This window comes from Hyla sarda, chromosome 2 (assembly GCF_029499605.1).
Source record: "Hyla sarda isolate aHylSar1 chromosome 2, aHylSar1.hap1, whole genome shotgun sequence".
Taxonomy (NCBI): domain Eukaryota; kingdom Metazoa; phylum Chordata; class Amphibia; order Anura; family Hylidae; genus Hyla; species Hyla sarda.
Window position 1 is genome coordinate 389,876,537 of NC_079190.1, and position 23,515 is coordinate 389,900,051.

Genomic DNA, 23,515 nt, shown 5'->3' on the forward strand with positions numbered 1-23,515 from the left:
CGCTGGGGACCCCCGTGATCTTGCACGCAGCACCCTGTTAGAATCAGTCCCTGGAGCATGTTCGCTCCGGGCCTGATTACTGGCAATCACGGGGACCGGAGCATTGTGACATCATGGCCCCGCCCCCGTGTGACATCACGCTCCGCCCCCTGAATGCAAGCCTATGTGAGGGGGCGTGGCAGCTGTCACGCCCCCTAACATAGGCTTGCATTCAGGGGGATAAGATGTCTTAGCGCCGGAGTACACCTTTTAAATAACTGTCCACCTTTTTAACACCATGTTTTTTTTAGGTACAACATTCTGTTAGGATTTCTTAATATACATAGCCTTAAAGTGTTACTGTGTCTTAAAAATAAACTATTGACATGTCATACGGACATGTTCTAGCCATAGGTGGGAGTCTCAGCAGAGATAGGTGTGGGTATCGCCAAACTTTTGACATGTCTTTTATAACTTGTTAAAAGAAACACTTTAACCTAGCGGTATACATTAGATAAGTGTGTGGTAGACCTACATATTTAGGCAGGAACAGCTGACATCTAATGTGTGTGTGGAAGCCTCCCGACTGACCCTCAACAAATGTCAGGGGAGAAGAGGATGTTATAGGCAGGAGATGGTTTTGGCTATCTTTCAACTACTCCCAACGGCCCAACCCCCCCCCCCCCCCCCTTTCTCTCTCCTCGTAATCAAATCAATAAATATGGTGGTTCAGTTTGTGAAAGGCAGGTAACATGTCCCGTTATTTTTGTTGGGTGATATTTAATTGCACTATGGACATACAGGGATATAGTTAAAGTGGGAGGACTTTAACACAGGAACGTTCGAATACAAACTCCATTGTCAAAAATAGTGAAGGAGCTGGGGGTGGAATGATCCATGGCGATCAATGAATCCTGCTAAACAGAGATATTCTTGCTATTCCGCCACGTATCAATCCGCATCCAGGACAGATCTATTGCCCTGTAATGAGCTGGGTTTAAAATAAATTAGTAATATATATAAAACTCAGTGTGTGTGCGTGTATATATGTATTTATGCTCCAGCATCACATCCAAACGGCTAAAGATATTAACATGAAACTTGGCACAACAAACATAGGATAGCTAATTTAACCCTTACACACCCCCATTTGCCAGGGTCGGGGTTATTGTTTAAAGTCCCATACAAGTCTATTGGAAATATGTTACTGCATAACTTCCAAACGGCTGTAGATATTTCGATAATACTTGGTCACATGTTACTTATATGTCCACTTAAAATATAGGATAGTTAATTTAAACCTTAACTACCCCCATTTGCCAGGGTCAGGGTTTTTGTTTAAAGTCCCATGCAAATCAATGGGAAATGTATGTTCTCACATAACTTCAGTACGGCTGGAGATATTTTAATAATACCTGGTACACATATTACTTTTGTCAAATAAAAATATATGATAGTTAAATTAACCCTTACCTACACCCTTACATAAAAGATGGGTGCTTGTTTCAAGTCCCATGCAAGTATATGGGTCTTCCAGTACCTTACTCCACAAGCTCCGCTCTGCATCTCCTGGTGAATGTGTCAGTCTGGCTTGCAAGCCACACCCCATCTCAAAAAGGCATGCCCACATTTAAGCCCCACCCCTTTTATCTACCCTTTGTGTGCATCGGTCCTGCTTGCAAATCACACCCAGTCCCACAAAGCCACATCCCCTTCTATTTTCAGCTTACAATATCTTCATCACAAATCAGTCCCACCTGAGGACAGGAGGGTCGGAAAAGGAGGGACGGGATATGAATTCAAGTTTCCTCCTTTGTTGATTTTTCCTCCCCAACAATGATTAGGAAGGAGAAACCGGGCAACGCTGGGTACTCGGCTAGTATTATATATGAGCCTAGATCTATATCCGATCATTCACCGTTATTAGTGGATTTGACAGTAGGGGAAAAGAAAAAAGATGGGGAGAGTATTTAGCTTTAATACGCATTGGCTCAAACTATTTGGACATAAGGAAGCTATTGTGAAACTCTTATGGGAACTCTGGGAGATAAATAAATCCTCCACCCCTCTACAAATTGTATGGGACACATTGAAGGCATTGCAAGGCATGCTTTGTAAAGAAGTGAACAATAAGAAGCGAGAGTTTTTCCAAAGAGACAAGGATCTCAGGGATAAGGTGGTAGGAAGTGAGGACAAATTCGCGAGGGATCAATCGACTGAGAATCGTGCTCAAATTAAAACAACTGCAAGACCAACTAGCGAAGTTATATGGGTATTCCGGTGAAAAACTTTTTTTTTTTTTATCCATATCAATTGGCTTCAAAGAATTAAACAGATATGTAAATTAGAAAAAACTATGTAGATGTGTGCAGCTCACAACTATTACGCACCGAGGTCAAACAGGGCAAGCAACTATACCTTAATTGCTAGAAAAGGAAAACCAAAAAATACAGTGTAGCCCGGACCTTCTAGGTGAGTATAAAATGGATATACGTGGATCGTGCTTCAATAATAATTATCATTTATTTATAAAAATAAGATTTCACCACTTCTCACAGGGCCCTTGTGAGAAGAACATACATAATAAAAGGCAACCTAACAATGTATTAGGCAATAGTATTAAAATTATACACTTGGCATAGAGTAATAGAATAAAATGGCAGAGTAAGATCTGTACCATACAAATATATTAGAAAGTTGCTCTTCTAGATTACCCTAAACATCTAGAAGAGCAACTTTCTAATATATTTGTATGGTACAGATCTTACTCTGCTATTTTATTCTATTACTCTATGCCAAGTGTATAATTTTAATACTATTGCCTAATACATTGTTAGGTTGCCTTTTATTATGTATGTTCTTCTCACAAGGGCCCTGTGAGAAGTGGTGAAATCTTATTTTTATAAATAAATGATAATTATTATTGAAGCACGATCCACGTATATCCATTTTATACTCACCTAGAAGGTCCGGGCTACACTGTATTTTTTAGATATGTAAATTACTTCTATTAAAAATTCTTAATTCTACCATTACTTATCAGCTGCTGAAGTTGAGTTGATCTTTTCTGTCTGACAAGTGCTCTCTGCTGACACATCTGTCTGTCTCAGGAACAGTCCAGAGTAGGAGCAAATCCCCATAGCAAACCTCTCAGGCTCTGGACAGTTCCTGAGAGAGACTAGAGTCGTCAGCAGAGAGCACTGTTGTCAGACAGAAGAGAAAAACTCAACTTCAGCAGCTGGTAGGATTAAGATTTTTTAATTTACAAATCTGTTGAAATGAAAAAAATCGTTTTTCACTGGAATACCCCTTTTAAAGGGGTTATCCAATGAACGTAATAAAAAAATAAAAAAAACTCACATCAGCTTAGGACATTAACCTTGCATCTATTATTCTACTGTGACCTTTTTTATCTCCTGTACGTGGCTCTCATACACCTTTCTGCCCTCCTACTTGTTACCTGCCCCGCACGCTGTCTTTAAACTACAGGTCCCAGCATCCTTTGCTGCCACTCTGTGCTCACTTCCTCCTAACTGCCGTTTTCTTCCCCAATCCCTTTTCCCCAACCTTCAGAGCATTACTAAGCAACCATTCCCATCCTGCTTCCATCTTCTGTACTATATAGCCTCCATCTGTTGCAAAACTACAACTCCCAGCATTCCCAAAAAGTCCATCTGTAAACCCCCTTACTTCCTCAGTTATCAGATCTTCTGTGCAGTTGCTTCTGAGGTCATGGACTCGGAGGCAGCATAAGTCACATGACTCTTGTCTCCAAGGGTGGGGGCCAGAGGCAGTTAGGGGAAGAAAGCCAAGACAGAGTGGACACAGGATGGCTCATTTTCCTGCATTTCGCGCATTTTGTGCTTCATATAGCTCTGCAATGAAGCATTACTTTTAATTTCTTGCTTAGGAAGTTATATTTATCATTATATGAGGGAATTAAATAAATGATATTTAACATAACTGAACTACCCCTTTTAATGACTGAAAAGGCACAGCATAGGATGTTTTTTTTCAGGGCAGAGGAACTTTTTGTAGAAGGTGGATGACCCAGGGAAATTATTTGCCAATTTAGTTAAATCACAGAATGGTAATGGTAAGTAAAGTGAAGGCGGTAGTGGGTTTCTTTTCTAAATTAGATCAATCTGAAGTGTCTCCAAAGGATAGAGAATTTGCTGATTACCTAGTAAGATGCGAACACCCTAAGTGATTTGATGGGCAGAGGAACATGTTAGAGGGGGAAATTACAGTGGAAGAAATAAAGGAGGCGATTATGTCTTTCTCAGGGTCATCTGCTCCAGGAGGGGATGTGCTCCCTTTTGGGGTTTATCAAGAGTATTCTGATATTCTGTTTCCTACTTTATGCTCCATTTTTAAGGAATCATTTAGAGGTCATTCTTTGCCATCTTCGATGTTAGAGGCGACAATTATGCTCATCCCCAAAAAGAACACATTGAAAGTGGAATCATATAGGCCTATTTCGTTAATTAAGATGGACACAAAAATATTGGCCAGAAGATTAACAAAGGTAGTGTCTGATTAAATTGGGGAGGACCAGATTGCCAATATTAAATTAGGTACGGGCTTCCTCCACTCCATCCAGTTGCTAGATATGAAGGTGTTTGACAGGGTGGAGTGGAGGTTTTTATGGCACATATTGGAAGCTTTTGGTGAGGGATTCTTGAGGTGGGTACAGTTATTATATAGGGCCCCGGTGGCTAGTTTAAGACTAAATGGGACTTTACCTGAAGTTTTTCCACTGATGAGAGGAACCTGGCAGGGATGCCCCCTGTCTCAACTTTTTTTGTTTTCTATATTAAACAGCTTGGTTAAAGGGGTACTTTGGCACGAAGACATCTTATCCCCTATGCAAAGGATAGGGAATAAGATGTCTGATTGCGGGGGTCCCACCGCTTGCTAGTGTTAATTGAGTTTTTGCAAAGTAGGGATACGAGGAAAAAAACGCTGGGCAAGATATATAGAATGCTATTCAGAGAGTCGCAAAACAAGTTTCAAATTAAAGTGTACCTCTCATGAAACAAACTTTTTATAAATTAAAGATAAAGCCCTACTGAATACATTTTTAATTGCTTTTATTTAAAAAAAAAATCCTCCTGCCATGTTTTTTTAACTTTAAAAACTTCTCCACTAGGGGTCTCCCTAGCAATCCTGTCAGCAAGCATTCCTGTCAGTGAGTGAGTCTGAAATCTCCTCTGTGTAGCTCCCAGCCTGTCAGTCAGACAGGCAGGAGGGAGAGGGAGCACTCAGCTCATACAAAAGCAGGGAGCAAACAGAGAGGATACATTCCCTCTTCTCTTTTTCTCAGTTCCTCTCCCCTCTATCCACTTTCCACATGGCTAATTATATATGCACTGCTTATCTGCTCTCTCCATGGACTTGCCTTTGCTATGATAACCTCCTGTGCATTGTGCGGCTGAATTGAGCCACTGGAGAGCATAGAAAAAGGTATTTTTAGGGGTTTTAAAGCAAAATAAATGCAGGGATATAGTTGGTCAGGGACAGATGGGGAGGGGGATTAGGGAAAGTTTAGATGGTGATAGGTACTCTTTAATATAAAAAAAAAAAAAAACTGGGAGGAAGAAATTGGGATAATTAGTGAGGATTCGTGGAAAACGATTAAAGGAGTAGTCCGGTGCACACTTTTTTCATGTTATCCCGTCCGGGCTGCAAAATAAAAGGAAACACACTTTATCTTACCTGCCAACGAGCCCCCGGATCTCCGGTACAGGTGTTCGGTCCCCGGGCTGTATTCTTCTTACTTCTGGTTAGCCCGGCACGTCACACGGAGCTTTAGCCTATCACTGGCCGCAGCGATGTCCCGCCTCGGCCAGTGATAGGCTGAAGCTCCGTGTGACGTGACGGGCTAACCAGAAGTAAGAAGAATACAGCCCTGTGACCGAACACCTGTACCGGAGCTCCGGGGGCTCGTTGGCAGGTAAGATAAAGTGTGTTTTCTTTTATTTTGCAGCCCGGACGGGAGAACATGAAAAAAATGTGCACCGGAGTACTCCTTTAAAGAATACAGGATTGTGTACCGTAAACAAACAATATCAATTTACACAACTCAAGATAATATATTGTATGGACTACTCTCCATGTCAGTTATGGTTAATGAAGTGCAGAGAGAACACAGACCGTCCAAAATATGGAGGAGTGAATGCAGGATTAGTACATTTATGGTGGGAATGCAACAAGATTAAAAAAAAAAATCCCAGAATTTTTTGATGTTTTTTGAAAATAAGTACGAGATTAAAGTTGATGTAAATTCGAAAGGTGTGCTATTAGGAGACGAGGTACAATATGGAAAGAGAAATTGTTTGTTAAACTTTTTTTCCTAGGGAAATTATTAATTCTTAGTAAGTGGTTTGACAAAGAAGCACCAGACTGTGTATTGGTTACATTTGGTTTAAAAAATTAAAGAATATGAAAGATGGAGAAGTAAGGAATCAAAAAAGAGAAAGCGAGAGAGTAGCAAATGACGTGGGGTCTGTGGTGCAGTAGGGCATAGTTGAGTGATATCAGACAGGGGAGAGCACAGAGGGGTGCTATCAGACAGGAGAGAGAGAGCACAGAGGAGTGCTATCGGACAGGAGAGAGAGCACAGAGGAGGGCTATCAGACAGGAGAGAGAGCACAGAGGAGGGCTATCAGACAGGGGAGAGCACAGAGGAGGGCTATCAGACAGGAGAGAGCTCAGAGGTGTCCTGTCAGACAGGAGAGCACAGAGGATTGCTATCAGACAGGGGAGAGCACAGAGGAGTACTATCAGACAGGGGAGAGCACAGAGGAGTGAATTTCTTCAGTGAAGAAGATGCTAATGCCATGTTCACACGCCATAAAATGTGTGGAATAATCCGGCGGCCGCTAGGACCACTCGGAAATGTGTTTTCTCATTGACATTAATGCATTTCCGAGTGGAATCCGCAGAAAGAATAGACAAATCTATTCTTTCTGCAGATGCCGTAATCAGGATTACCGGGGCAGGAGCCTCTGCCACCCAAATTCCACCAGGTGCACAATCCAGCAAAATCCTATTTAAATCAATGGGACTCTGCTTCAGCAGAATGGTTGTGCGGAATATTCCGGCAGAATCTTGCATGGATGTTCTGCCTTGTGTACATACCCTAAAGCTTTAGAATCAGTCAACTTATCACACCAAGGATTCCTCCACAGAGCTATTGGGGGGGGGGGGGGGGGGGGGGGACTGCAAGTGGTGTGATGCTAAAAGTATTCCAAGAATATCTGTTGATATAAGCCATTTTTTTACACTAGTGTACACACACACAAATTGTTCACTATTTAGGACTGCATATACTTGTAAACAATATTCTTCATGGGACAGCCCCTTCAAGGTTTGTAATATTTATTGAAGAAAACTATATTAAGTAAGAAGTAATGATGGTTTTCAAACATTTCTATCCCTAGAGGATTGATGAAATCATGAAAAGAACAAGAAAGAATGATGTCATAGAACCGAAGGTATGTTTCTCTGACCATTGACCTGAATAAGTATGCTAACATCATGTGTACCATGGGTATGCGTAGATACAAAGTCCTTCATTTGCCTAAATGTGATAGGAACTTGGGATGTAGCACAGGAATGGGGTTTGTGTGTGTGTGTGTTGGGGGGGGGGGTGATGTATAGCAATAGAGCACAGATTTCATGGGTCAGTGTAATGCAATAGCATTGCATTAATCTATGTAAGCCCAAGGGGGGGGGGGCAAAAAAAGTTTTTTTTAAATTTTTTTGTCCAATGTTTTTGAACATATATATTGAAGGAAAATCCCTCCCCTAATAAAAATTTTAATCATCCCCCTTTTCCCATTTTTTTTTTAAATACACTGTAAAAGAGAAAATACACATTTTTGGTATTGCCACCTGCGTAATTGTCCAAACTATTAAATTATTACATTTCTGCTCCCACACAGTCAATGACCTAAACGCAAAAAAATCCAAATGCCAAAATTGCAGTTTCATGGCTACATCACATCTCAAAAGTGGTACCGTTAAAAACACCACTCGAAAGGTGAAAAAATAAGTTATTGGGGTGAGAACATGGCACTGAACAACTTTTTTTTTAATTTATTAATTTTTTTCCCCTATGTGTTCAAATATTTTTTATTTTAACCATAACATGAAACAAAAATTATTCAAGTTTGGTATTATTGTAATCGACTTGACCTATAGAATAGAGTATGTCAGTTTTAGCGTATTGTGAACACCGAAAAAATTATTGCCCCACAAAATTGTGCAATTGCATATTTTTTTTTCAATTTTGCCCTACATATAATTTTTTTCTGGTTTTGTAATACACTTTATTTTATCATATAATGTATCATTAGAAAGTACAACTTATCCTGCAATAAATAATCCCTAATACAACAGTGGAAAAATAAAACAATTCTGGTTCTTAGAAGGTAAGGAGGGAAAAAAAATGAGCCAGAAATCTGAATTCGCTAACCTATTAGAAGGTTAAAGGTGTGTTTTTTATTTTTATTTTTATTTAATGACTCAAATGTGTTCATAGAGCAATTTAATAGAACACTCTAATTGCCATGTTTTGCCATGTTTTATTTGGCAATTTGTCAGTCCTTAACCCCTTAAGTACGCAGGACGTAAATGTACGTCCTGGTGCGGTGGTACTTAACGCACCAGGATGTACATTTACGTCCTAAGCAAAACCGCGGGCATCGGAGCGATGCCAGTGTCATGCGCGGCTGATCCCGGCTGCTGATCGCAGCCAGGGACCCGCCGGCAATAGCCGACGCCCGCGATCTTGCGAACACCCTAAGTGATCGCGGCAGTACGCGATTTGAATGAATGATCGGATCGCCCGCAGCGCTGCTGCGGGGATCCGATCATTCATAACGCCGCACGGAGGTCCCCTCACCTTCCTCCGTCCGGCTCCCGGCGTCTCCTGCTCTGGTCTGTGATCGAGCAGACCAGAGCAGAAGATCACCGAAAACACTGATCTGTTCTATGTCCTATACATAGAACAGATCAGTATTAGCAATCATGGTATTGCTATGAATAGTCCCCTATGGGGACTATTCAAGTGTAAAAAAAAAATGTAAAAAAATGTAAAAGTAAAAGAAAAAAAAAGTGAAAAATCCCCTCCCCCAATAAAAAAGTTAAACGTCTGTTTTTTCCTATTTTACCCCCAAAAAGCGTACATTTTTTTTTTTATAGACATATTTGGTATCGCCGCATGCGTAAATGTCCGAACTATTAAAATAAAATGTTAATGATCCCGTACGGTTAACGGCGTGAACGCAAAAAAAAATAAAAGTCCAAAATTCCTACTTTTTTAATACATTTTATTTTAAAAAAAATTATAAAAAATGTATTAAGTTTTTTATATGCAAATGTGGTATCAAAAAAAAGTACAGATCATGGCGCAAAAAATGAGCCCCCATACCGCCACTTATACGGAAAAATAAAAAAGTTATAGGTCATCAAAATAAAGGGATTATAAACGTACTAATTTGGTTAAAAAGTTAGTGATTTTTTTTAAGCGCAACAATAATATAAAAGTATGTAATAATGGGTATCATTTTAATCGTATTGACCCTCAGAATAAAGAACACACGTCATTTTGACCATAAATTGTACGGCGTGAAAACGAAACCTTCCAAAATTAGCAAAATTGCGTTTTTCGTTTTAATTTCCCCACAAAAATAGTGTTTTTTGGTTGCACCATACATTTTATGATATAATGAGTGATGTCATTACAAAGGACAACTGGTCGCGCAAAAAACAAGCCCTCATACTAGTCTGTGGATGAAAATATAAAAGAGTTATGATTTTTAGAAGGCGAGGAGGAAAAAATGAAAACGTAAAGGCCAAAATGGGCTGAGTCCTTAAGGGGTTAAAGGGGTTCTCCGGTGAAAAACTCTTTTTTTTTTTTTTTTTTTTTTTTTTTTTTTTTTAAATCAACTGGTGCCAGAAAGTTAAACAGATTTGTAAAATACTTCTATTAAAAAATCTTAATCCTTCCTGTACTTATTAGCTGCTGAATACTACAGCGGAAATTCTTTTCTTTTTGAAAGACAGAGCTGTCTGCTGACATCACGAGCACAGTGCTCTCTGCTGACATCTCTGTCCATTTTAGGAACTGTCGCGAACAGCATATATTTGCTATGGGGATTTCCTTTTACTCTGGACAGTTCCTAAAAGGGACAGATATGTCAGCAGAGAGCACTGTGCTCATGATGTCAGCAGACAGCTCTGTGTTACAAACGGAAAATAATTTCCACTGTAGTATTCAGCAGCTAATAAGTACAGGAAGGATTAAGATTTTTTAATAGAAGTAATTTACAAATCTGTTAAACTTTCTGGCACCAGTTGATAAAAAAAAAAAAAAGTTTTTCTCCGGAGAACCCCTTTAAAGAGGACCTGTGGCAAACAAAAATAGATTAAGATTGCATGACCATTAACTTACGATGCCCCGAACACACATTGATACACCCTTCCATTCTCTAGATTTGTGGGTTTATAGTTTGTCAAACTATTCAGGGAATCAGTCAGATGGGCTTGAACCTAAAGGTTATACGGCATGAGGGGGGTTTTCAAAATTTTACCCATTTGTGTGGGATTAAATAAATAAACCTTTACTTACCTTTAGCTCTCAAGAGATGCCTCCTGTGTCCTCTGGTTCCCCCACTACGATCCTCTATCTGAGCTGCAGCGTGACTGTAGGGCTCAGAAAGCACCTGGGCCTAATGTATCGTACTGCTATTCAGCAAATCGCTGACTAAAGCTGGGCATTACTGAGTGGCAGTTGGAACAATTCGCTGAGTGGCAGTATGGCACATTGGACCTGGGTGTCTCCTGGGCCCCACATGTCACGCGGCAGTTTAAGAAGACCATCGCACTGGGAGAACCAAGCAGAACACCAGAGGCATTGCGGGAGCACTGGAGCTAAGTAACTTAAAAAATGGCAGTGAATATGAGTGAATATTCATGCCCATCTGACAGATTCCCTGAATTGTCCAACAAACTATATAAACCCTCATATCTCGGTAATAGGAGGGTGTATCAAGAAACTCTATGATGTGAGATCAGGGCACCCTAAGCTATTTTACGTCAGTTAAGTCTAAAATTTTATGGGTTGGCCACCAGTTCTCACTAAAGACATTGTCCCATCATTACAATTTATCCCCTATCCATAGAATGAGATACCGGTGTCAATGAAGGGATGATTGTTGCACATGCACATAATCACTCCATTCTGATAGAAGAAGCTGGCCACCGTTCTTGAGATCATGAAGATTGTCTGATCTCAGGAGACCTGACTGCTGGAAATTATCCACTATCCTGACAATAGGGAATAACTTGTAATAGTTAGACAACCCCTTTTAAGTAGCCTCTCAGCCTTAAAATTATATAGTTCTTAGAAGACAACACAGTCAAAGTGAGATGCTGAAATCACCAAAAATCACCCGTCCCACCCCTCTAAAATAGGCCAATTAATTTCCTGTCCTGCAGGTTGGGGTGAGTTCTCTGCTCAGGCTCTGCTTCCTTCTAGGTATAGTGAGGCAGAGAACTCAACCCCACCTGCAGGATAGTAAATCAATTTTCATATTTATGAGAGGGGTGGCCCAGGCAGTAAGTATTGAGGAGGCAGGGGAGCTCAGCAAGCAGTCTCCCCGCCTCCATTGCACACAGGAGTGCAATAGCAATGAAAAAGGGTCAAACTCCAGAAATATTTCACATAAGATGTGAGTAACTCCTCTTTTTAAATCTGTTCACCCGCACTATAATCCAGTTTATTGGGTGAACTAGCTGTCAGTTTCTCTAAGTTTCACTCATGCTAGGCCCTCTGGAGCATGATTACCTTAAAATATGTTGTATTATTTACAGAAGGAAGAGTCTAAAACAGATATTCAGCTGCCTCTAAAAATTGAAGATATAGAAAAGGATGATGAAAAAGGTAAGAACGTTCTTGTACTGAGCAGTCTCAATGATTCTGCATTGGTCTGTGGGGGATTATGCTGCCTCTTTTGAATGTGTTGAGGTGTGGCAACCCCCAGCAGACCCCATAAGTCATTGTGGCCTATTGGTGACAGATTAGATTTGTCGAACACTGATTAATCACGTTGTGTAAATGGAGACTTATTCGAAATATACAGTATGTTTCTCCATATTAATTATACTAATTACTATATGAATATAGACTTAAAGGAACCTATCACAATGATAGGCTTTTTATGTTACAGGGGTATTTCAGAGAGTAGCATAAAACAAACATGATATTTTAGTCTTTAACAGTGTTTCTTTGTAATGATACTCTAGGTCAGCTCAATGGATTTTCAGCCCATGTGGAAACCAAAATACCAACTGTTACAGTCATTGAAACAAAGCCTTTGGATGTGTTTCCAAGTGGCCTGAAGACCAACGTAGGTGCCATCCATCTTGATGTGCTTGAAGCGAAATGCAACAGCTTGGATGATTCCACTGATGAAGTTCAGTCAATGGATGTGAGGTATACAGCCCTAAAACAATGTTTTCAAGCTAAAGGGCTCGTTCACACTCCCGTTGTTCTCCAGTTAAGAGAGCTCCGTTGGCCAGTCTGTCGAAAAGATGAGAGTTGAGCAGAGAAAACAAAAATAGTGCATGTCCTTCTCCACTCATCTCCAGTAAAATACGTGATCCCTGACTCACTCTATTCAACTGAATGGGATCTGTCGGCACCCATTCCAGTCCATTTGGCGCAAAAAAAAGAAAAAAAAAAAGAAAAAGGCAGAGCCATCCCTTCGTAACACAAGGAGTATTCAGAGCGTCAATCAAAATGGTAGACCTGACAAAAATCCAGTATAACTACAAAAGGAAGGCCCAAAATTACCATCATCCATGCATAAGATTATAAATGCAGAGTATAAAGGCAAAAAGAAGGGGAGGGATGTAAGAAAGCAAAATAAACTAAACTAAGGAAGTAAGGAAGAGAGAAAAGGGTAAGGGAAGGAGTAAGATTGTTGGATCCCACTAAAGGAATATAATGGGAGTAAACCCATCCCACGGAATGGGTGGGTCATTTGCTACTTCTTTTTCAGATACCAGTGGTAATGTAGAAAAAAAGAGAGACCGTGTACGTTGCCTCGTGTATTACCCAATGGTAATAAGTGGTTATACAGTGTTCAAGACCCTTATAGGTGGCCGCTCACCTTGTGGCAGAAAGTTAAGAGCATATCACTATAGAATAGAGGTAAACTGATCAGCCGGAGGTCTCCAGGGCTCAGCAAGGGCCGTCCTGTGGTAGTATGCAGAGTAGATGGGTAAAATAGACCATCGATTCCAGGCGCCGCTTTCACGAAATTTCTTGCAAAAGATCAATGTATGGATCACTTTTGTTGTAATAAAACATAACCGAATGGATGACTCTTTTCAAGGATATCACCCTCTTCCTCATATCACTGTAACAATACAACACTTAACAGAATGGTTAAATGTTGTGTGAACTGGCGCCAAACCAAATGTGGGAGTGGCCCAGTGGTCAAAGGTCCTGTAAGGTTTTTCATCAACGGTATAGAATATAGTGGAAGCAAGTAAATATATGCAGAAATTAAGACTTTTTAAGAAACAAAAGATAATGCATAATATAGTGCTTGGCCTGCAGGATCATTGGGTTTTTGTTAAATTCCCTACACTCTGCAGTGCTGTAGGTCCCAGGAGCGCATCACGCTGCAGAGGTATAGTTACTCTGGACGCGTCACTAAGAGCCATGTTCACTTGTTGCGGCCGGGCCAATAGGAGAGCAGAGTGTACGTATTCACTCCCGATGCAGTAAGCTGGAAGAGCAGACCTGCAGTGTCACATACAGCACACAGCTACGGAGTCCAGAGTGTTAAAATATTTATATATAAACAGGACAAAGTATGGAGGGTCATGTTCTTAAGTAGGATAACAATGCACAGGAAGTCTGTGATGCTGTGAAGCGGTGAATAAACTCAATAGATAGTTATAATAGGTCTCATACACAGTGCCAGTGTGTATCCATTATGGAGGTCCCTATAGAACTATCTTGAGTCGGAATGTGGCATACTATAACAGATTGGATGAATGATAAATAAATAAATATAGGATCAGGTGGTAAAAATGTGTAAAATAGGGGGTTAGACCACATATCAATAGATATAAAATATGAATATAAAAAAGTAAAATAGGAGGCACAGAGAATAAAGGTGTATAAAAAAGGACCTATGTGTACCAAAAATATTATTCATTTAAAGAGTATAATATTATATAAATTATATAAAACCAGACATGTACCAAGGACAGGATGGTACACACAAGCGGGTAGCATACTGGATTAACTTAGCGAAACATAACATTCAGCACACACGAATGGTAGAGGTCTCATAGGCAACATTCAATGAGTTTGTTCAAACCAGACGGAGCTAGAGTTTGCAACCTATAGATCCAGTAATTCTCTCTTTTTCTCAAGGTACTAAATCTGCGTGGGTCTTTTGGGATGCTCTCTAAAGGGGTAATGGTAATGCAGCCAAAGTCTCGGTCGTGTTCAAGGGTGAGGTGTCTTGACACACTGTGCAGTAAGAAGCCGTGGGCAGTTTTACTTTGGTGTTTATTGATTCATTCATGTAGGCAGCGAATAGTGCGACCTACATATTGTAGTTTGCATGAGCATTCTAGAACAAATATAACATGTGAGGAACAGTTAGAAAATGTATTAATGTCAAATTGTTCACCGGTTTTGCTGGAGATGAAATGTTTGCTTTGATTATTGATGTTGGTACAGCACTTGCATCTAGAAATACCCCATCAATAACAGCCTGTGGTGCTCAAGAAATTGTTGGTAGTAGGGGTGCCTGTTTTGAGTCTGCTTGGGGCAATTATATTGCGTAGTGTCCATCCTCTTCTAAAAGTAACTGTGGGTTTACGAGGTAGAATGTTGCATAAGTAGGGGTCCTTCAGTAGAATAGGCCAATACTTACACATGATGCCTTTAATTTGTGGATGTTCCTGTTACGTTTGAAGGCAGACTCTATAAAGGCTCTAGGATACTTCTTAGCCTTGAAGCATGTCTTGAGTCTGTCACTCTGTTTTTTAAAATCGTCAAACAAGGAGCAGTTTCTTCTGACACGTTTAAACAGTCCGTAAGGAATATTGTAAATCCATGTTTTATAGTGGGAACTGGAGAAGTCTAGATAGCTGTTGCTATCTACTTCTTTGAAAAAAGTGCTTGTGCTTAAAGTGGTTCCTCCATCATGAAATGCGACCACATCGAGAAACTCTGCATGGTCATTAAAAACATTGTGAGTAAAATGTAGACCCCAGTCATTTATTTTAAGATCACTTAAAAATTCTTCCAGTTGGCACCAAGATCCTCCCCAAATAATATCATCAATAAAACGTTTAAAAAAATATGCAGTTGGAAAACAATTGATGACAGTACACAATTTTCCTCAGAGTCCCACAAAGAGATTCGCAAAACTGGGTGCCACTTTGGTGGAGACTGAGTTAATCTCTGACACGATAGGATGACCTGGGGTTTTTTCTTTGTTCTTATGAGCCTTTGGCAGATGATAAAATAAAGGTAGTGCAGGTTCAGTAACAAGTATATAGTCCCTTTCAGACTTGTTCAATATTCCTTGGATGTATCCTTTTGTTACTAGCATCTTGAGTTCATTGGTGTATTGTTCTGTGGGATTGTAAGATAATAGGCTATAATATTTGGTATCCGTTGGCCTTTCTGCTCCCAGGATGTAGTCAGTATAGTTTAAAATGACGATCCCTCCTATTACTATGTCCCGATTATCTGATAAGGTTTTGAGTGCCATGATTTCAGATTTACTTAGCATAGCATGGCATGTTTTGGATCGGTCATTATTTTTAGAAATGGATTCAAGGTCATTTGAGACCATGCTGGAAAATGTCTCTAGAAAATGGTTAGAAGGAGGACTTTGATTTGAGGTCTGTGTGTATAGGGGAGCGATTAGACTACATGCAAATTCTTCTATGTGCATTTTCTCCCAAGGGGGACTCTCCATGTGGAGTGACAGATGTGGATGTGTGTGACTGGGGGAGATGAAAAAAAAACACTGTGGAATTTATAATTAGAGAAGGAAACATCAAGGGGGGGGGGGAGTGTTGTTAGTGTTCTCATCAGGAGAACTGCCTGCGGGAGTGTAGTATGGCTGTTCAAGTCTGGAATCCGGATTGTAAGGAAATGGTGCGGCATGGAGGGTGAGGAGAGAGTTATCCAAACGGTGTGAGCCAGAAGAACACTAATAACACTTCCTCTTGATGTTTCCTCCTCTAACTAGAATTCCACTGTTTTTAAATCTCCCCCCAGTCACCCCACATGGAGATTCCACCTCGGGAGAAAATACACATCGCCCCCCCACTAGGCCTCAAAAGAAAAGACAGAGACGAAGGGGTTGCCGAGGGGGCCAAAGAAGGGAGAGAAAAAAGGAGAAACAAGAAAAACAAAAACCAGACTCCCTAGAAGCTGAAAATTTTCAACCTTTCCACTCATCTGCTTAATGATGCTGAACGGGGTGTCCTGAGCAGAGGTCTCTCGTTTTGCCCTACTAACAGAGCTAACAGCTTAGATTTATTTCTTGATTTAAATCAATTTATCAGGAAACTCGCAATTACTTCGCTATCGAGAGATAACACCGGAGACAGACCCATCGAAGAATCCGCATGTAGTCTAATCCCTCCCCTATACACACAAACCTCAAACCAAAGTCCTCCTTGTACCCTCTACAATCTCATGGTCATTTTCTAGAGACATTTTCCAGCATGGTCTCAAATGACCTTGAATCCATTTCTAAAAATAATGACCGATCCAAAACACGGTATCGATCTAACCTAAGTAAATCTGAAATCGTGGCACTCAAAACCTTATCAGATAATCGGGACATAGTAATACGTCCCGCGGATAAAGGGGAGGGATCGTCATTTTAAACTATACTGACTACATCCTCTGAGCCGAAAGACTTCTATCGGATACCAAATATTATAGCCTATTATCTTACAATCCCACAGAACAATACACCAATGAACTCAAGATGCTAGTAACAGAAGGATACATCCAAGGAATATTGAACAAGTCTGAAAGGGACTATATACTTGTAACTGAACCTGCACTACCTTTATTTTATCATCTGCCAAAGGTTCATAAGAATAAAAGAAAAAAACCCAGGCTGTCCTATTGTGTCAGAGATTAACTCAGTCTCCTCCAATTTAGCACATTATCTCGACAACCTGCTACAAAAATATGTTGTGGGCCTAACATCACATTTGAGGGACACCACTGATTTTATCCAATCTATGCTACCAATGGTGTGGAATGACTACCTTCTTGTGACTATGGACATAACTTCCCTGTATACGGTCATCGACCACAACCTAGGGATATAGGCGGTATCCCATTTTCTTCATAACGACCCTGAAATACCCGCTGCACAATGTGACTTTATTCTCAAAGGCTTATATTGTATGCTGACTTGTATGCTGAAAGAAAATCTATACCCAGCACACTGGCACTGCCATGAGGTCCAAAGTGGCACCCAGTTTTACGAATGTCTTCGTGGGACACTTTGAGGAAAATATTGTGCACTGCTATCTAGACTTCTCCAGTTCCCACTATAAAAATGGATTTCCAATATTCCTTACGGACAGTTTAAACGTGTCAAAAAAAACTGCTCGGTGAACAATTTGGCATTAATACATTTTTTTAACTGTTCCTCACATGTTATATTTGTTCTAGAATGCTCATGCAAACTACAATATGTAGTTCGCACTATTCGCTGCCTACATGAATGAATCAATAAACGCCAAAGTAAAACTGCCCACGGCTTCTTACTGCACAGTGTGTCAAGACACCTCACCCTTGAACACGACCGAGACTTTGGCTGCATTACCGTTACCCCTTTAGAGAACATCCCAAAAGAAGACCCACGCAGATTTAGTACCCTGAGAAAAAGAGAATTACTGGATCTATAGGTTGCAAACTCTCGCTCCGTCTGGTTTGAACAAACTCATTGAATGTTGCCTATGAGACCTCTACCATTCGTGTGTGCTGAATGTTATGTTTCGCAAAGTTAATCCTGTATGCTACCCGCTTGTGTGTACCATCCTGTCCTTTGTACATGTCTGGTTTTATATAATTTATATATTTTATTATACTTTTTAAATAAATATTATTATTGTTGGTATAAATGGGGCCTCTTCTATACACCTTTATTCTCTGTGCCGCCTATTTTACCATTTTATATTCATATTTTATATCTATTGATATGTGGTCTAACCCCCTATTTTACACATTTTTACCACCTGATCCTATATTTATTTATTTATCATTCATCCAATCTGTTGTTATAGTATGCCACATTCCGACTCAAGATAGTTCTATAGGGACCTCCTTAATGGATACACACTGGCACTGTATATGAGACCTATTATAACTATCTATAGATTTTATTCACCGCCTCACAGCATAATAGACTTCCTGTGCATTGCTATCCTACTTAAGAACATGACCCTCCATACTTTGTCCTGTGTGTGTGTGTGTGTGTGTGTGTGTGTGTGTATGTATATATATATATATATATATATATATATATATATATATATATATATATACATATACACACACAGTACAGACCAAAAGTTTGGACACACCTCATTCAGAGTTTTCTTTATTTTAAAGACTATGAAAGTTGTAGATTCACACTGAAGGCATCAAAACTATGAATTAACACATGTGGAATTATAGACATAACAAAAAGTGTGAAAAAATTTCATATTCTAGGTTCTAGCCACCTTTTGCTTTGATTACTACTTTGTACACTCTTGGTATTCTCTTGACGAGCTTCAAGAGGTAGTCACCTAAAATGGTCTTCCAACAGTCTTGAAGGAGTTCCCAGAGGTGCTTAGCACTTGTTGGCCCTTTTTGCCTTCACTCGGCGGTCCAGCTCACCCCAAACCATCTCGATTGGGTTTAGGTCCGGTGACTGTGGAGGCCAGGTCATCTGGCGCAGCACCCCATCACTCTCCTTCTTGGTCAAATAGCCCTTACACAGCCTGGAGGTGTGTTTGGGGTCATTGTCCTATTGAAAAATAAATGATGGTCCAACTAAACGCAAACCGGATGGAATAGCATGCTGGTGCAAGATGCTGCAGTAGCCATGCTGGTTCAGTATGCCTTCAATTTTGAATTAATCCCCAACAGTGTCACCAGCAAAGCACCCCCACATCATCACACCTCCTCCTCCACACCAGCAAAGTGAAGTGAAAACCATTTCAGGTGACTACCTCTTGAATCTCAACAAGAGAATGCCAAGAGTGTGCAAAGCAGTAATCAAAGCAAAAGGTGGCTACTTTAAAGAACCTAGAATATGACATATTTTCAGTTGTTTCACACTTTTTTGTTATGTCTATAATTCCACATGTGTTAATTCATAGTTTTGATGCCTTCAATGTGAATCTACAATTTTCATAGTCATGAAAATAAAGAAAACTCTGAATGACAAGGTGTGTCCAAACTTTTGGTCTGTACTGTATGTATGTGTATATAATATATTTTAACACTCTGGACTCCGTACCTGTATGCTGTATGTGACACTTTGAAGCGCTGCAGGTCCGCTCTTAGACGTCCACACTCCCAGCTTACTGCATCGGGAGTGAATACGTACACTCTGCTCTCCTATTGGCCCGGCCGCAACAAGTGACCGCGACTCTTAGTGACGCGTCCATAGTAACTTTACCTCTGCAGCCTGATGTGCTCCTGGGACCTACAGCACTGCAGAGAGTAGGGAATTTAACAAAAACCCAGCAATCCCGAAGGCCAAGCACTGTATTATGTATTCTCTTTTGTTTCTTAAAGTCTTACGTTAATTTCTGCATATATTTACTTGCTTCCACTATACTCTATACCCTATACCTGTTGATGAAAAACCTGACGTGACCTTTGACCACTGGGCCACTCCCACATTCGGTTTGGCGCCAGTTCACACTCCATTTAAGTATTCTGCTAACTGTTGTATTGTTACTCTGATCTGAGGAAGAGGGTGATACCCTCGAAACGAGTCATCCATTCTATTATGTTTTTATTTAATTTTTTTATTACAATAAAAGTGATCCATACATGGATCTTTTGCAAGAAATTTTGTGACTCTGTTTGAGCCTGCGGCGCCTGGAATCGATGGTCTATTTTACCTATCTTCTTTTCAGATACTAAGGAGTCAAGCAGAAGGGATTTTAGTATGCAGTTGATTTCTCCTGGGAAAAGTAGTGATAAAGCCTTCCCAGATTTCAAAGAATTGTTCCGTTTTCTCTTTTTAAAGGGGTGCTCTGGCGGAAATGTTTTTTTTTTTTTTTTTTTTTTTTTTAAACTCAACTGGTGCCAGAAAGTTAAACAGATTTGTAAATTACTTCTGTAAAAAAAATCTTAATCCTTCCAGTACTTATCAGTAATTTACAAATCTGTTTAACTTTCTGGCACCAGTTGATTTAATAAATAAATAAATTTCCACCGGAGTACCCCTTTAACTTCTTTTGTATTCCACCCAATCCATATGAAAGAGAAATAACGATTTCTCCAAAAACATCTTCTTGGCTGGAATGTGGCATAAATTCTCAATATTTTAGTATTATTGATTTAGTTTTTTTTATTTGAATATTTTTCTGTCCACAGCCCTGTGTCTAAAGAAGAACTTATTTCCATCCCAGAATTTTCACCATTGAATGAGCACATTCCTGGCGTGTCACTGGATCAAATTGGGACTACTAATTCCAGAGCTTTAGAGGATCTGCTGGACTTCACTGGCCAAGCTACATATTCCAAAATAGCCAGTGAAAGCATACATATCGATGACTGTAATAGAAATCTTATTGATGGATTTAGCAGTCCAAGTCAAGAACCTAAATTGAATACGATCTGCTGATTTGCACAGAGTACTGTAATATGGGTGAGCTGAAAAACATACTTAGAGATTGTACTTAACGCTGATTTATGCTATAGGTATTAATAAGGGACTGTCTGTGGTTCAGGTTCTAGAAGAGATATAAAACATGAGGACTGCAGGTTTTATGTTGGGTTTTTGGATCTAGAGAATACTGTTATGGGTACAAAGGAAGCAACTCAGGAATGGGGGTTAGATTATGTCCTATGAAATAGACCTATGCACATCTCCGCTGTCCCAGCAACATTTTAATTCAAACATTGACTTTTTGTAAATCTTTTAAGTATGACCGTTCAATTTCAGGAGCCTCTCTCATACTTTAAGGCCTGTTATTTTCTGGCATATACAGTTCACTTAAAAACCTCAAGCTATATATTTTTCTTTTGCTTATGATTTTATTTTTGTTCCCCTGCAGATGCTGTAGAGTAACTCCGCAAGAAATGCGCTTTGGGCCAATAAACACTGCTGGCAGTTCAACATCAAGAGCCAAATATTGGATTTTATTATAGGAGCTGAATATATCCGCAATTCTTCATCTTTACGGTTTCAGAAAAGTTCTGTGTTGGCAGCTGCATAGTGTCGTGTTGGGAAACATCTCAGGGGCACCTTGATAATGACATGCAGCCCTTGGTATAAAAATGGGTTGCTTGCTGTAAGATTGATTTTTTCTGCTGTTTTTGGTCTGTCTGTACAATGCTGGTGTTATTGCAGGATATGCATTTATTTATTTTTTAATTATGATCTTTATCAGTGTTTAACAAAAGCGAACACTGGAGGAAATCCATATGGAATTGATACCCTGACCACAGAACTTTGTAAAAAATAATAGATTCTAGGTGTATGCAAACAGATACAGCATTATTAGGTCAGGATGTGCTGTACAGTAATATCTCATACTCTGATTAGTACTGGATAGACATCCTCCATTATATTCAACCAGTGAAGGGGATTATAGTCTGCAAATTTAAAGGCCAGTCTTAAATGATGGTTGTTTAAGTACATTTTGTAAGGTTTTGTTTTATTTTTCATAATATGGAATTCTGTATCTGAGCACACAAATTAAGACAAACAAAAACTGTAAATGTTTCTACATTCTAAGTGTCAAAAGAAAAATCAACAATAACTTAACATTATAAAAACTGTTGATGTCCATAGGTTTAGCATTGCCCTTAATGCTGAGATCTCTTTTCAGATATGTCCAGTATTAAGTATGAGACAACTTTCCCAAGTAAAGCAGAGCTTAAGATTTCCATTGGAGAAAGTTCAATCACCTAAAATACAGACCGTTAAAGGGGTTGTCCAGGATGGGGTAAAAACGAGAAAAAGCATGTGCTCACCTACCCTGAACCTTGTATCCTTAAAGGGGTACTCCGGCGCTAAGACATCTTATCCCCTATCCAAAGGATAGGGGATAAGATGCCTGATCGTGGGGGTCCCGCCGCTGGGGACCCACGTGATCTTCCACACCGCACCCCGTTCGAATCAGCCCCCGGCGTGCTCACTCCGGGTCTGATTACCAGCGATCACGGGGACGGAGCATAGTGACGGCTCCGCCCCCATGTGATGTCACACTCCGCCCCCTCAATGCAAGCCTAAGGAGGCTTGCATTGAAGGGGCAGAGCGTGGGGGTCACATGGGGGGGCGGAGCCGTGACGTCACTATGCTCCGTCCCTGTGATCGCCCGTAATCGGACCCGGAGCGAGCACACCGGGGGCTGATTCTAACGGGGTGTGACATGGAAGATCACGGGGGGTCCCCAGCGGCGGATAGGGGATAAGATGTCGTTGGATAGGGGATGAGATGTCTTAGTGCCAGAGTACCCCTTTAAATGCATAGTAAAATCTTTACAGCTTATCAATAAATAAAAATTGTGGAGGATGAGTCTTTGATGCAGTAATATGAATTCCAACTTTTTTAGTGTATAGATCGTGAATTTTATTTTTACATTTTTAAATTTTATTTTTTTTAAGGATTACTTTTTTCTTGTGCATAGCTAAGAACATGAGCTACATGATCAAGTAGTGGCACATTGATACATTTTCTAATACTAAAGAGCATTTCTGTCCAGTACTTCACACTAAATTTATCCCAACGAAGATGCTTATTTTGTGAATAGTTCTGGATTATAACTATTAATTGGTTGTAAATATTGACGTGTGACAAGTAATGGCTGACCAGTGGGACTGGTGAAAGCACTATTATAATGAACAATATAAAAACCAGTCTACTGTGTTGCGCATCACAGGTACTAATGTTACTGCCCAGGTTTATGTATAGAACTAATAATGAGAATGTAATCTGTATAAAGATGAAGTGCCATACATTGTAAATGTAATCTGTTCTGTATGGGGACTACTTCATTGTTATTAAGCTGTACATATTATGTTAAGATTTGTTTTTAAAAAGGCACAGTACATGATAAAGTGAATGTGGATTCTTGTATAGGTGGGTTGTATGTTTAAATTTAAGTGATGCAAACATTAGTGCAATCTTTCAAAGATGTGATTTTTCCAGTCATTGCAAAACTACAGCTCCCACCATGCCATAATAGCCTTCAGCTGTTGGGGATGATGAGAGTTGTAGTT

At 39.9% G+C, this 23,515-nt stretch overlaps 1 protein-coding gene across 9 annotated transcripts in view; it reads left to right on the forward strand.

Moving 5' to 3' along the window:
- The window catches only part of MAP7D2 (MAP7 domain containing 2), a 156,415-nt gene extending 134,002 nt beyond the window's left edge, over nucleotides 1-22,413 (forward strand). For 5 of the 9 annotated variants that reach the window (XM_056558624.1, XM_056558622.1, XM_056558621.1 and 2 more), the window contains 5 exons: nucleotides 7,425-7,478; nucleotides 11,863-11,932; nucleotides 12,295-12,484; nucleotides 20,663-20,936; nucleotides 21,346-22,413. In XM_056558624.1, the coding sequence (XP_056414599.1) occupies nucleotides 7,425-7,478; nucleotides 11,863-11,932; nucleotides 12,295-12,484; nucleotides 20,663-20,912 (564 nt within the window). In that variant the 3' untranslated portion in view covers nucleotides 20,913-20,936; nucleotides 21,346-22,413. Of the gene's footprint in view, nucleotides 1-7,424; nucleotides 7,479-11,862; nucleotides 11,933-12,294; nucleotides 12,485-16,312; nucleotides 18,536-20,662; nucleotides 20,937-21,345 lie in introns of those variants that run through there. The other 4 variants (XM_056558625.1, XM_056558629.1, XM_056558626.1 and 1 more) reach the window with 2 other exon arrangements.
- The last annotated feature ends 1,102 nt before the right edge of the window (nucleotides 22,414-23,515 follow it).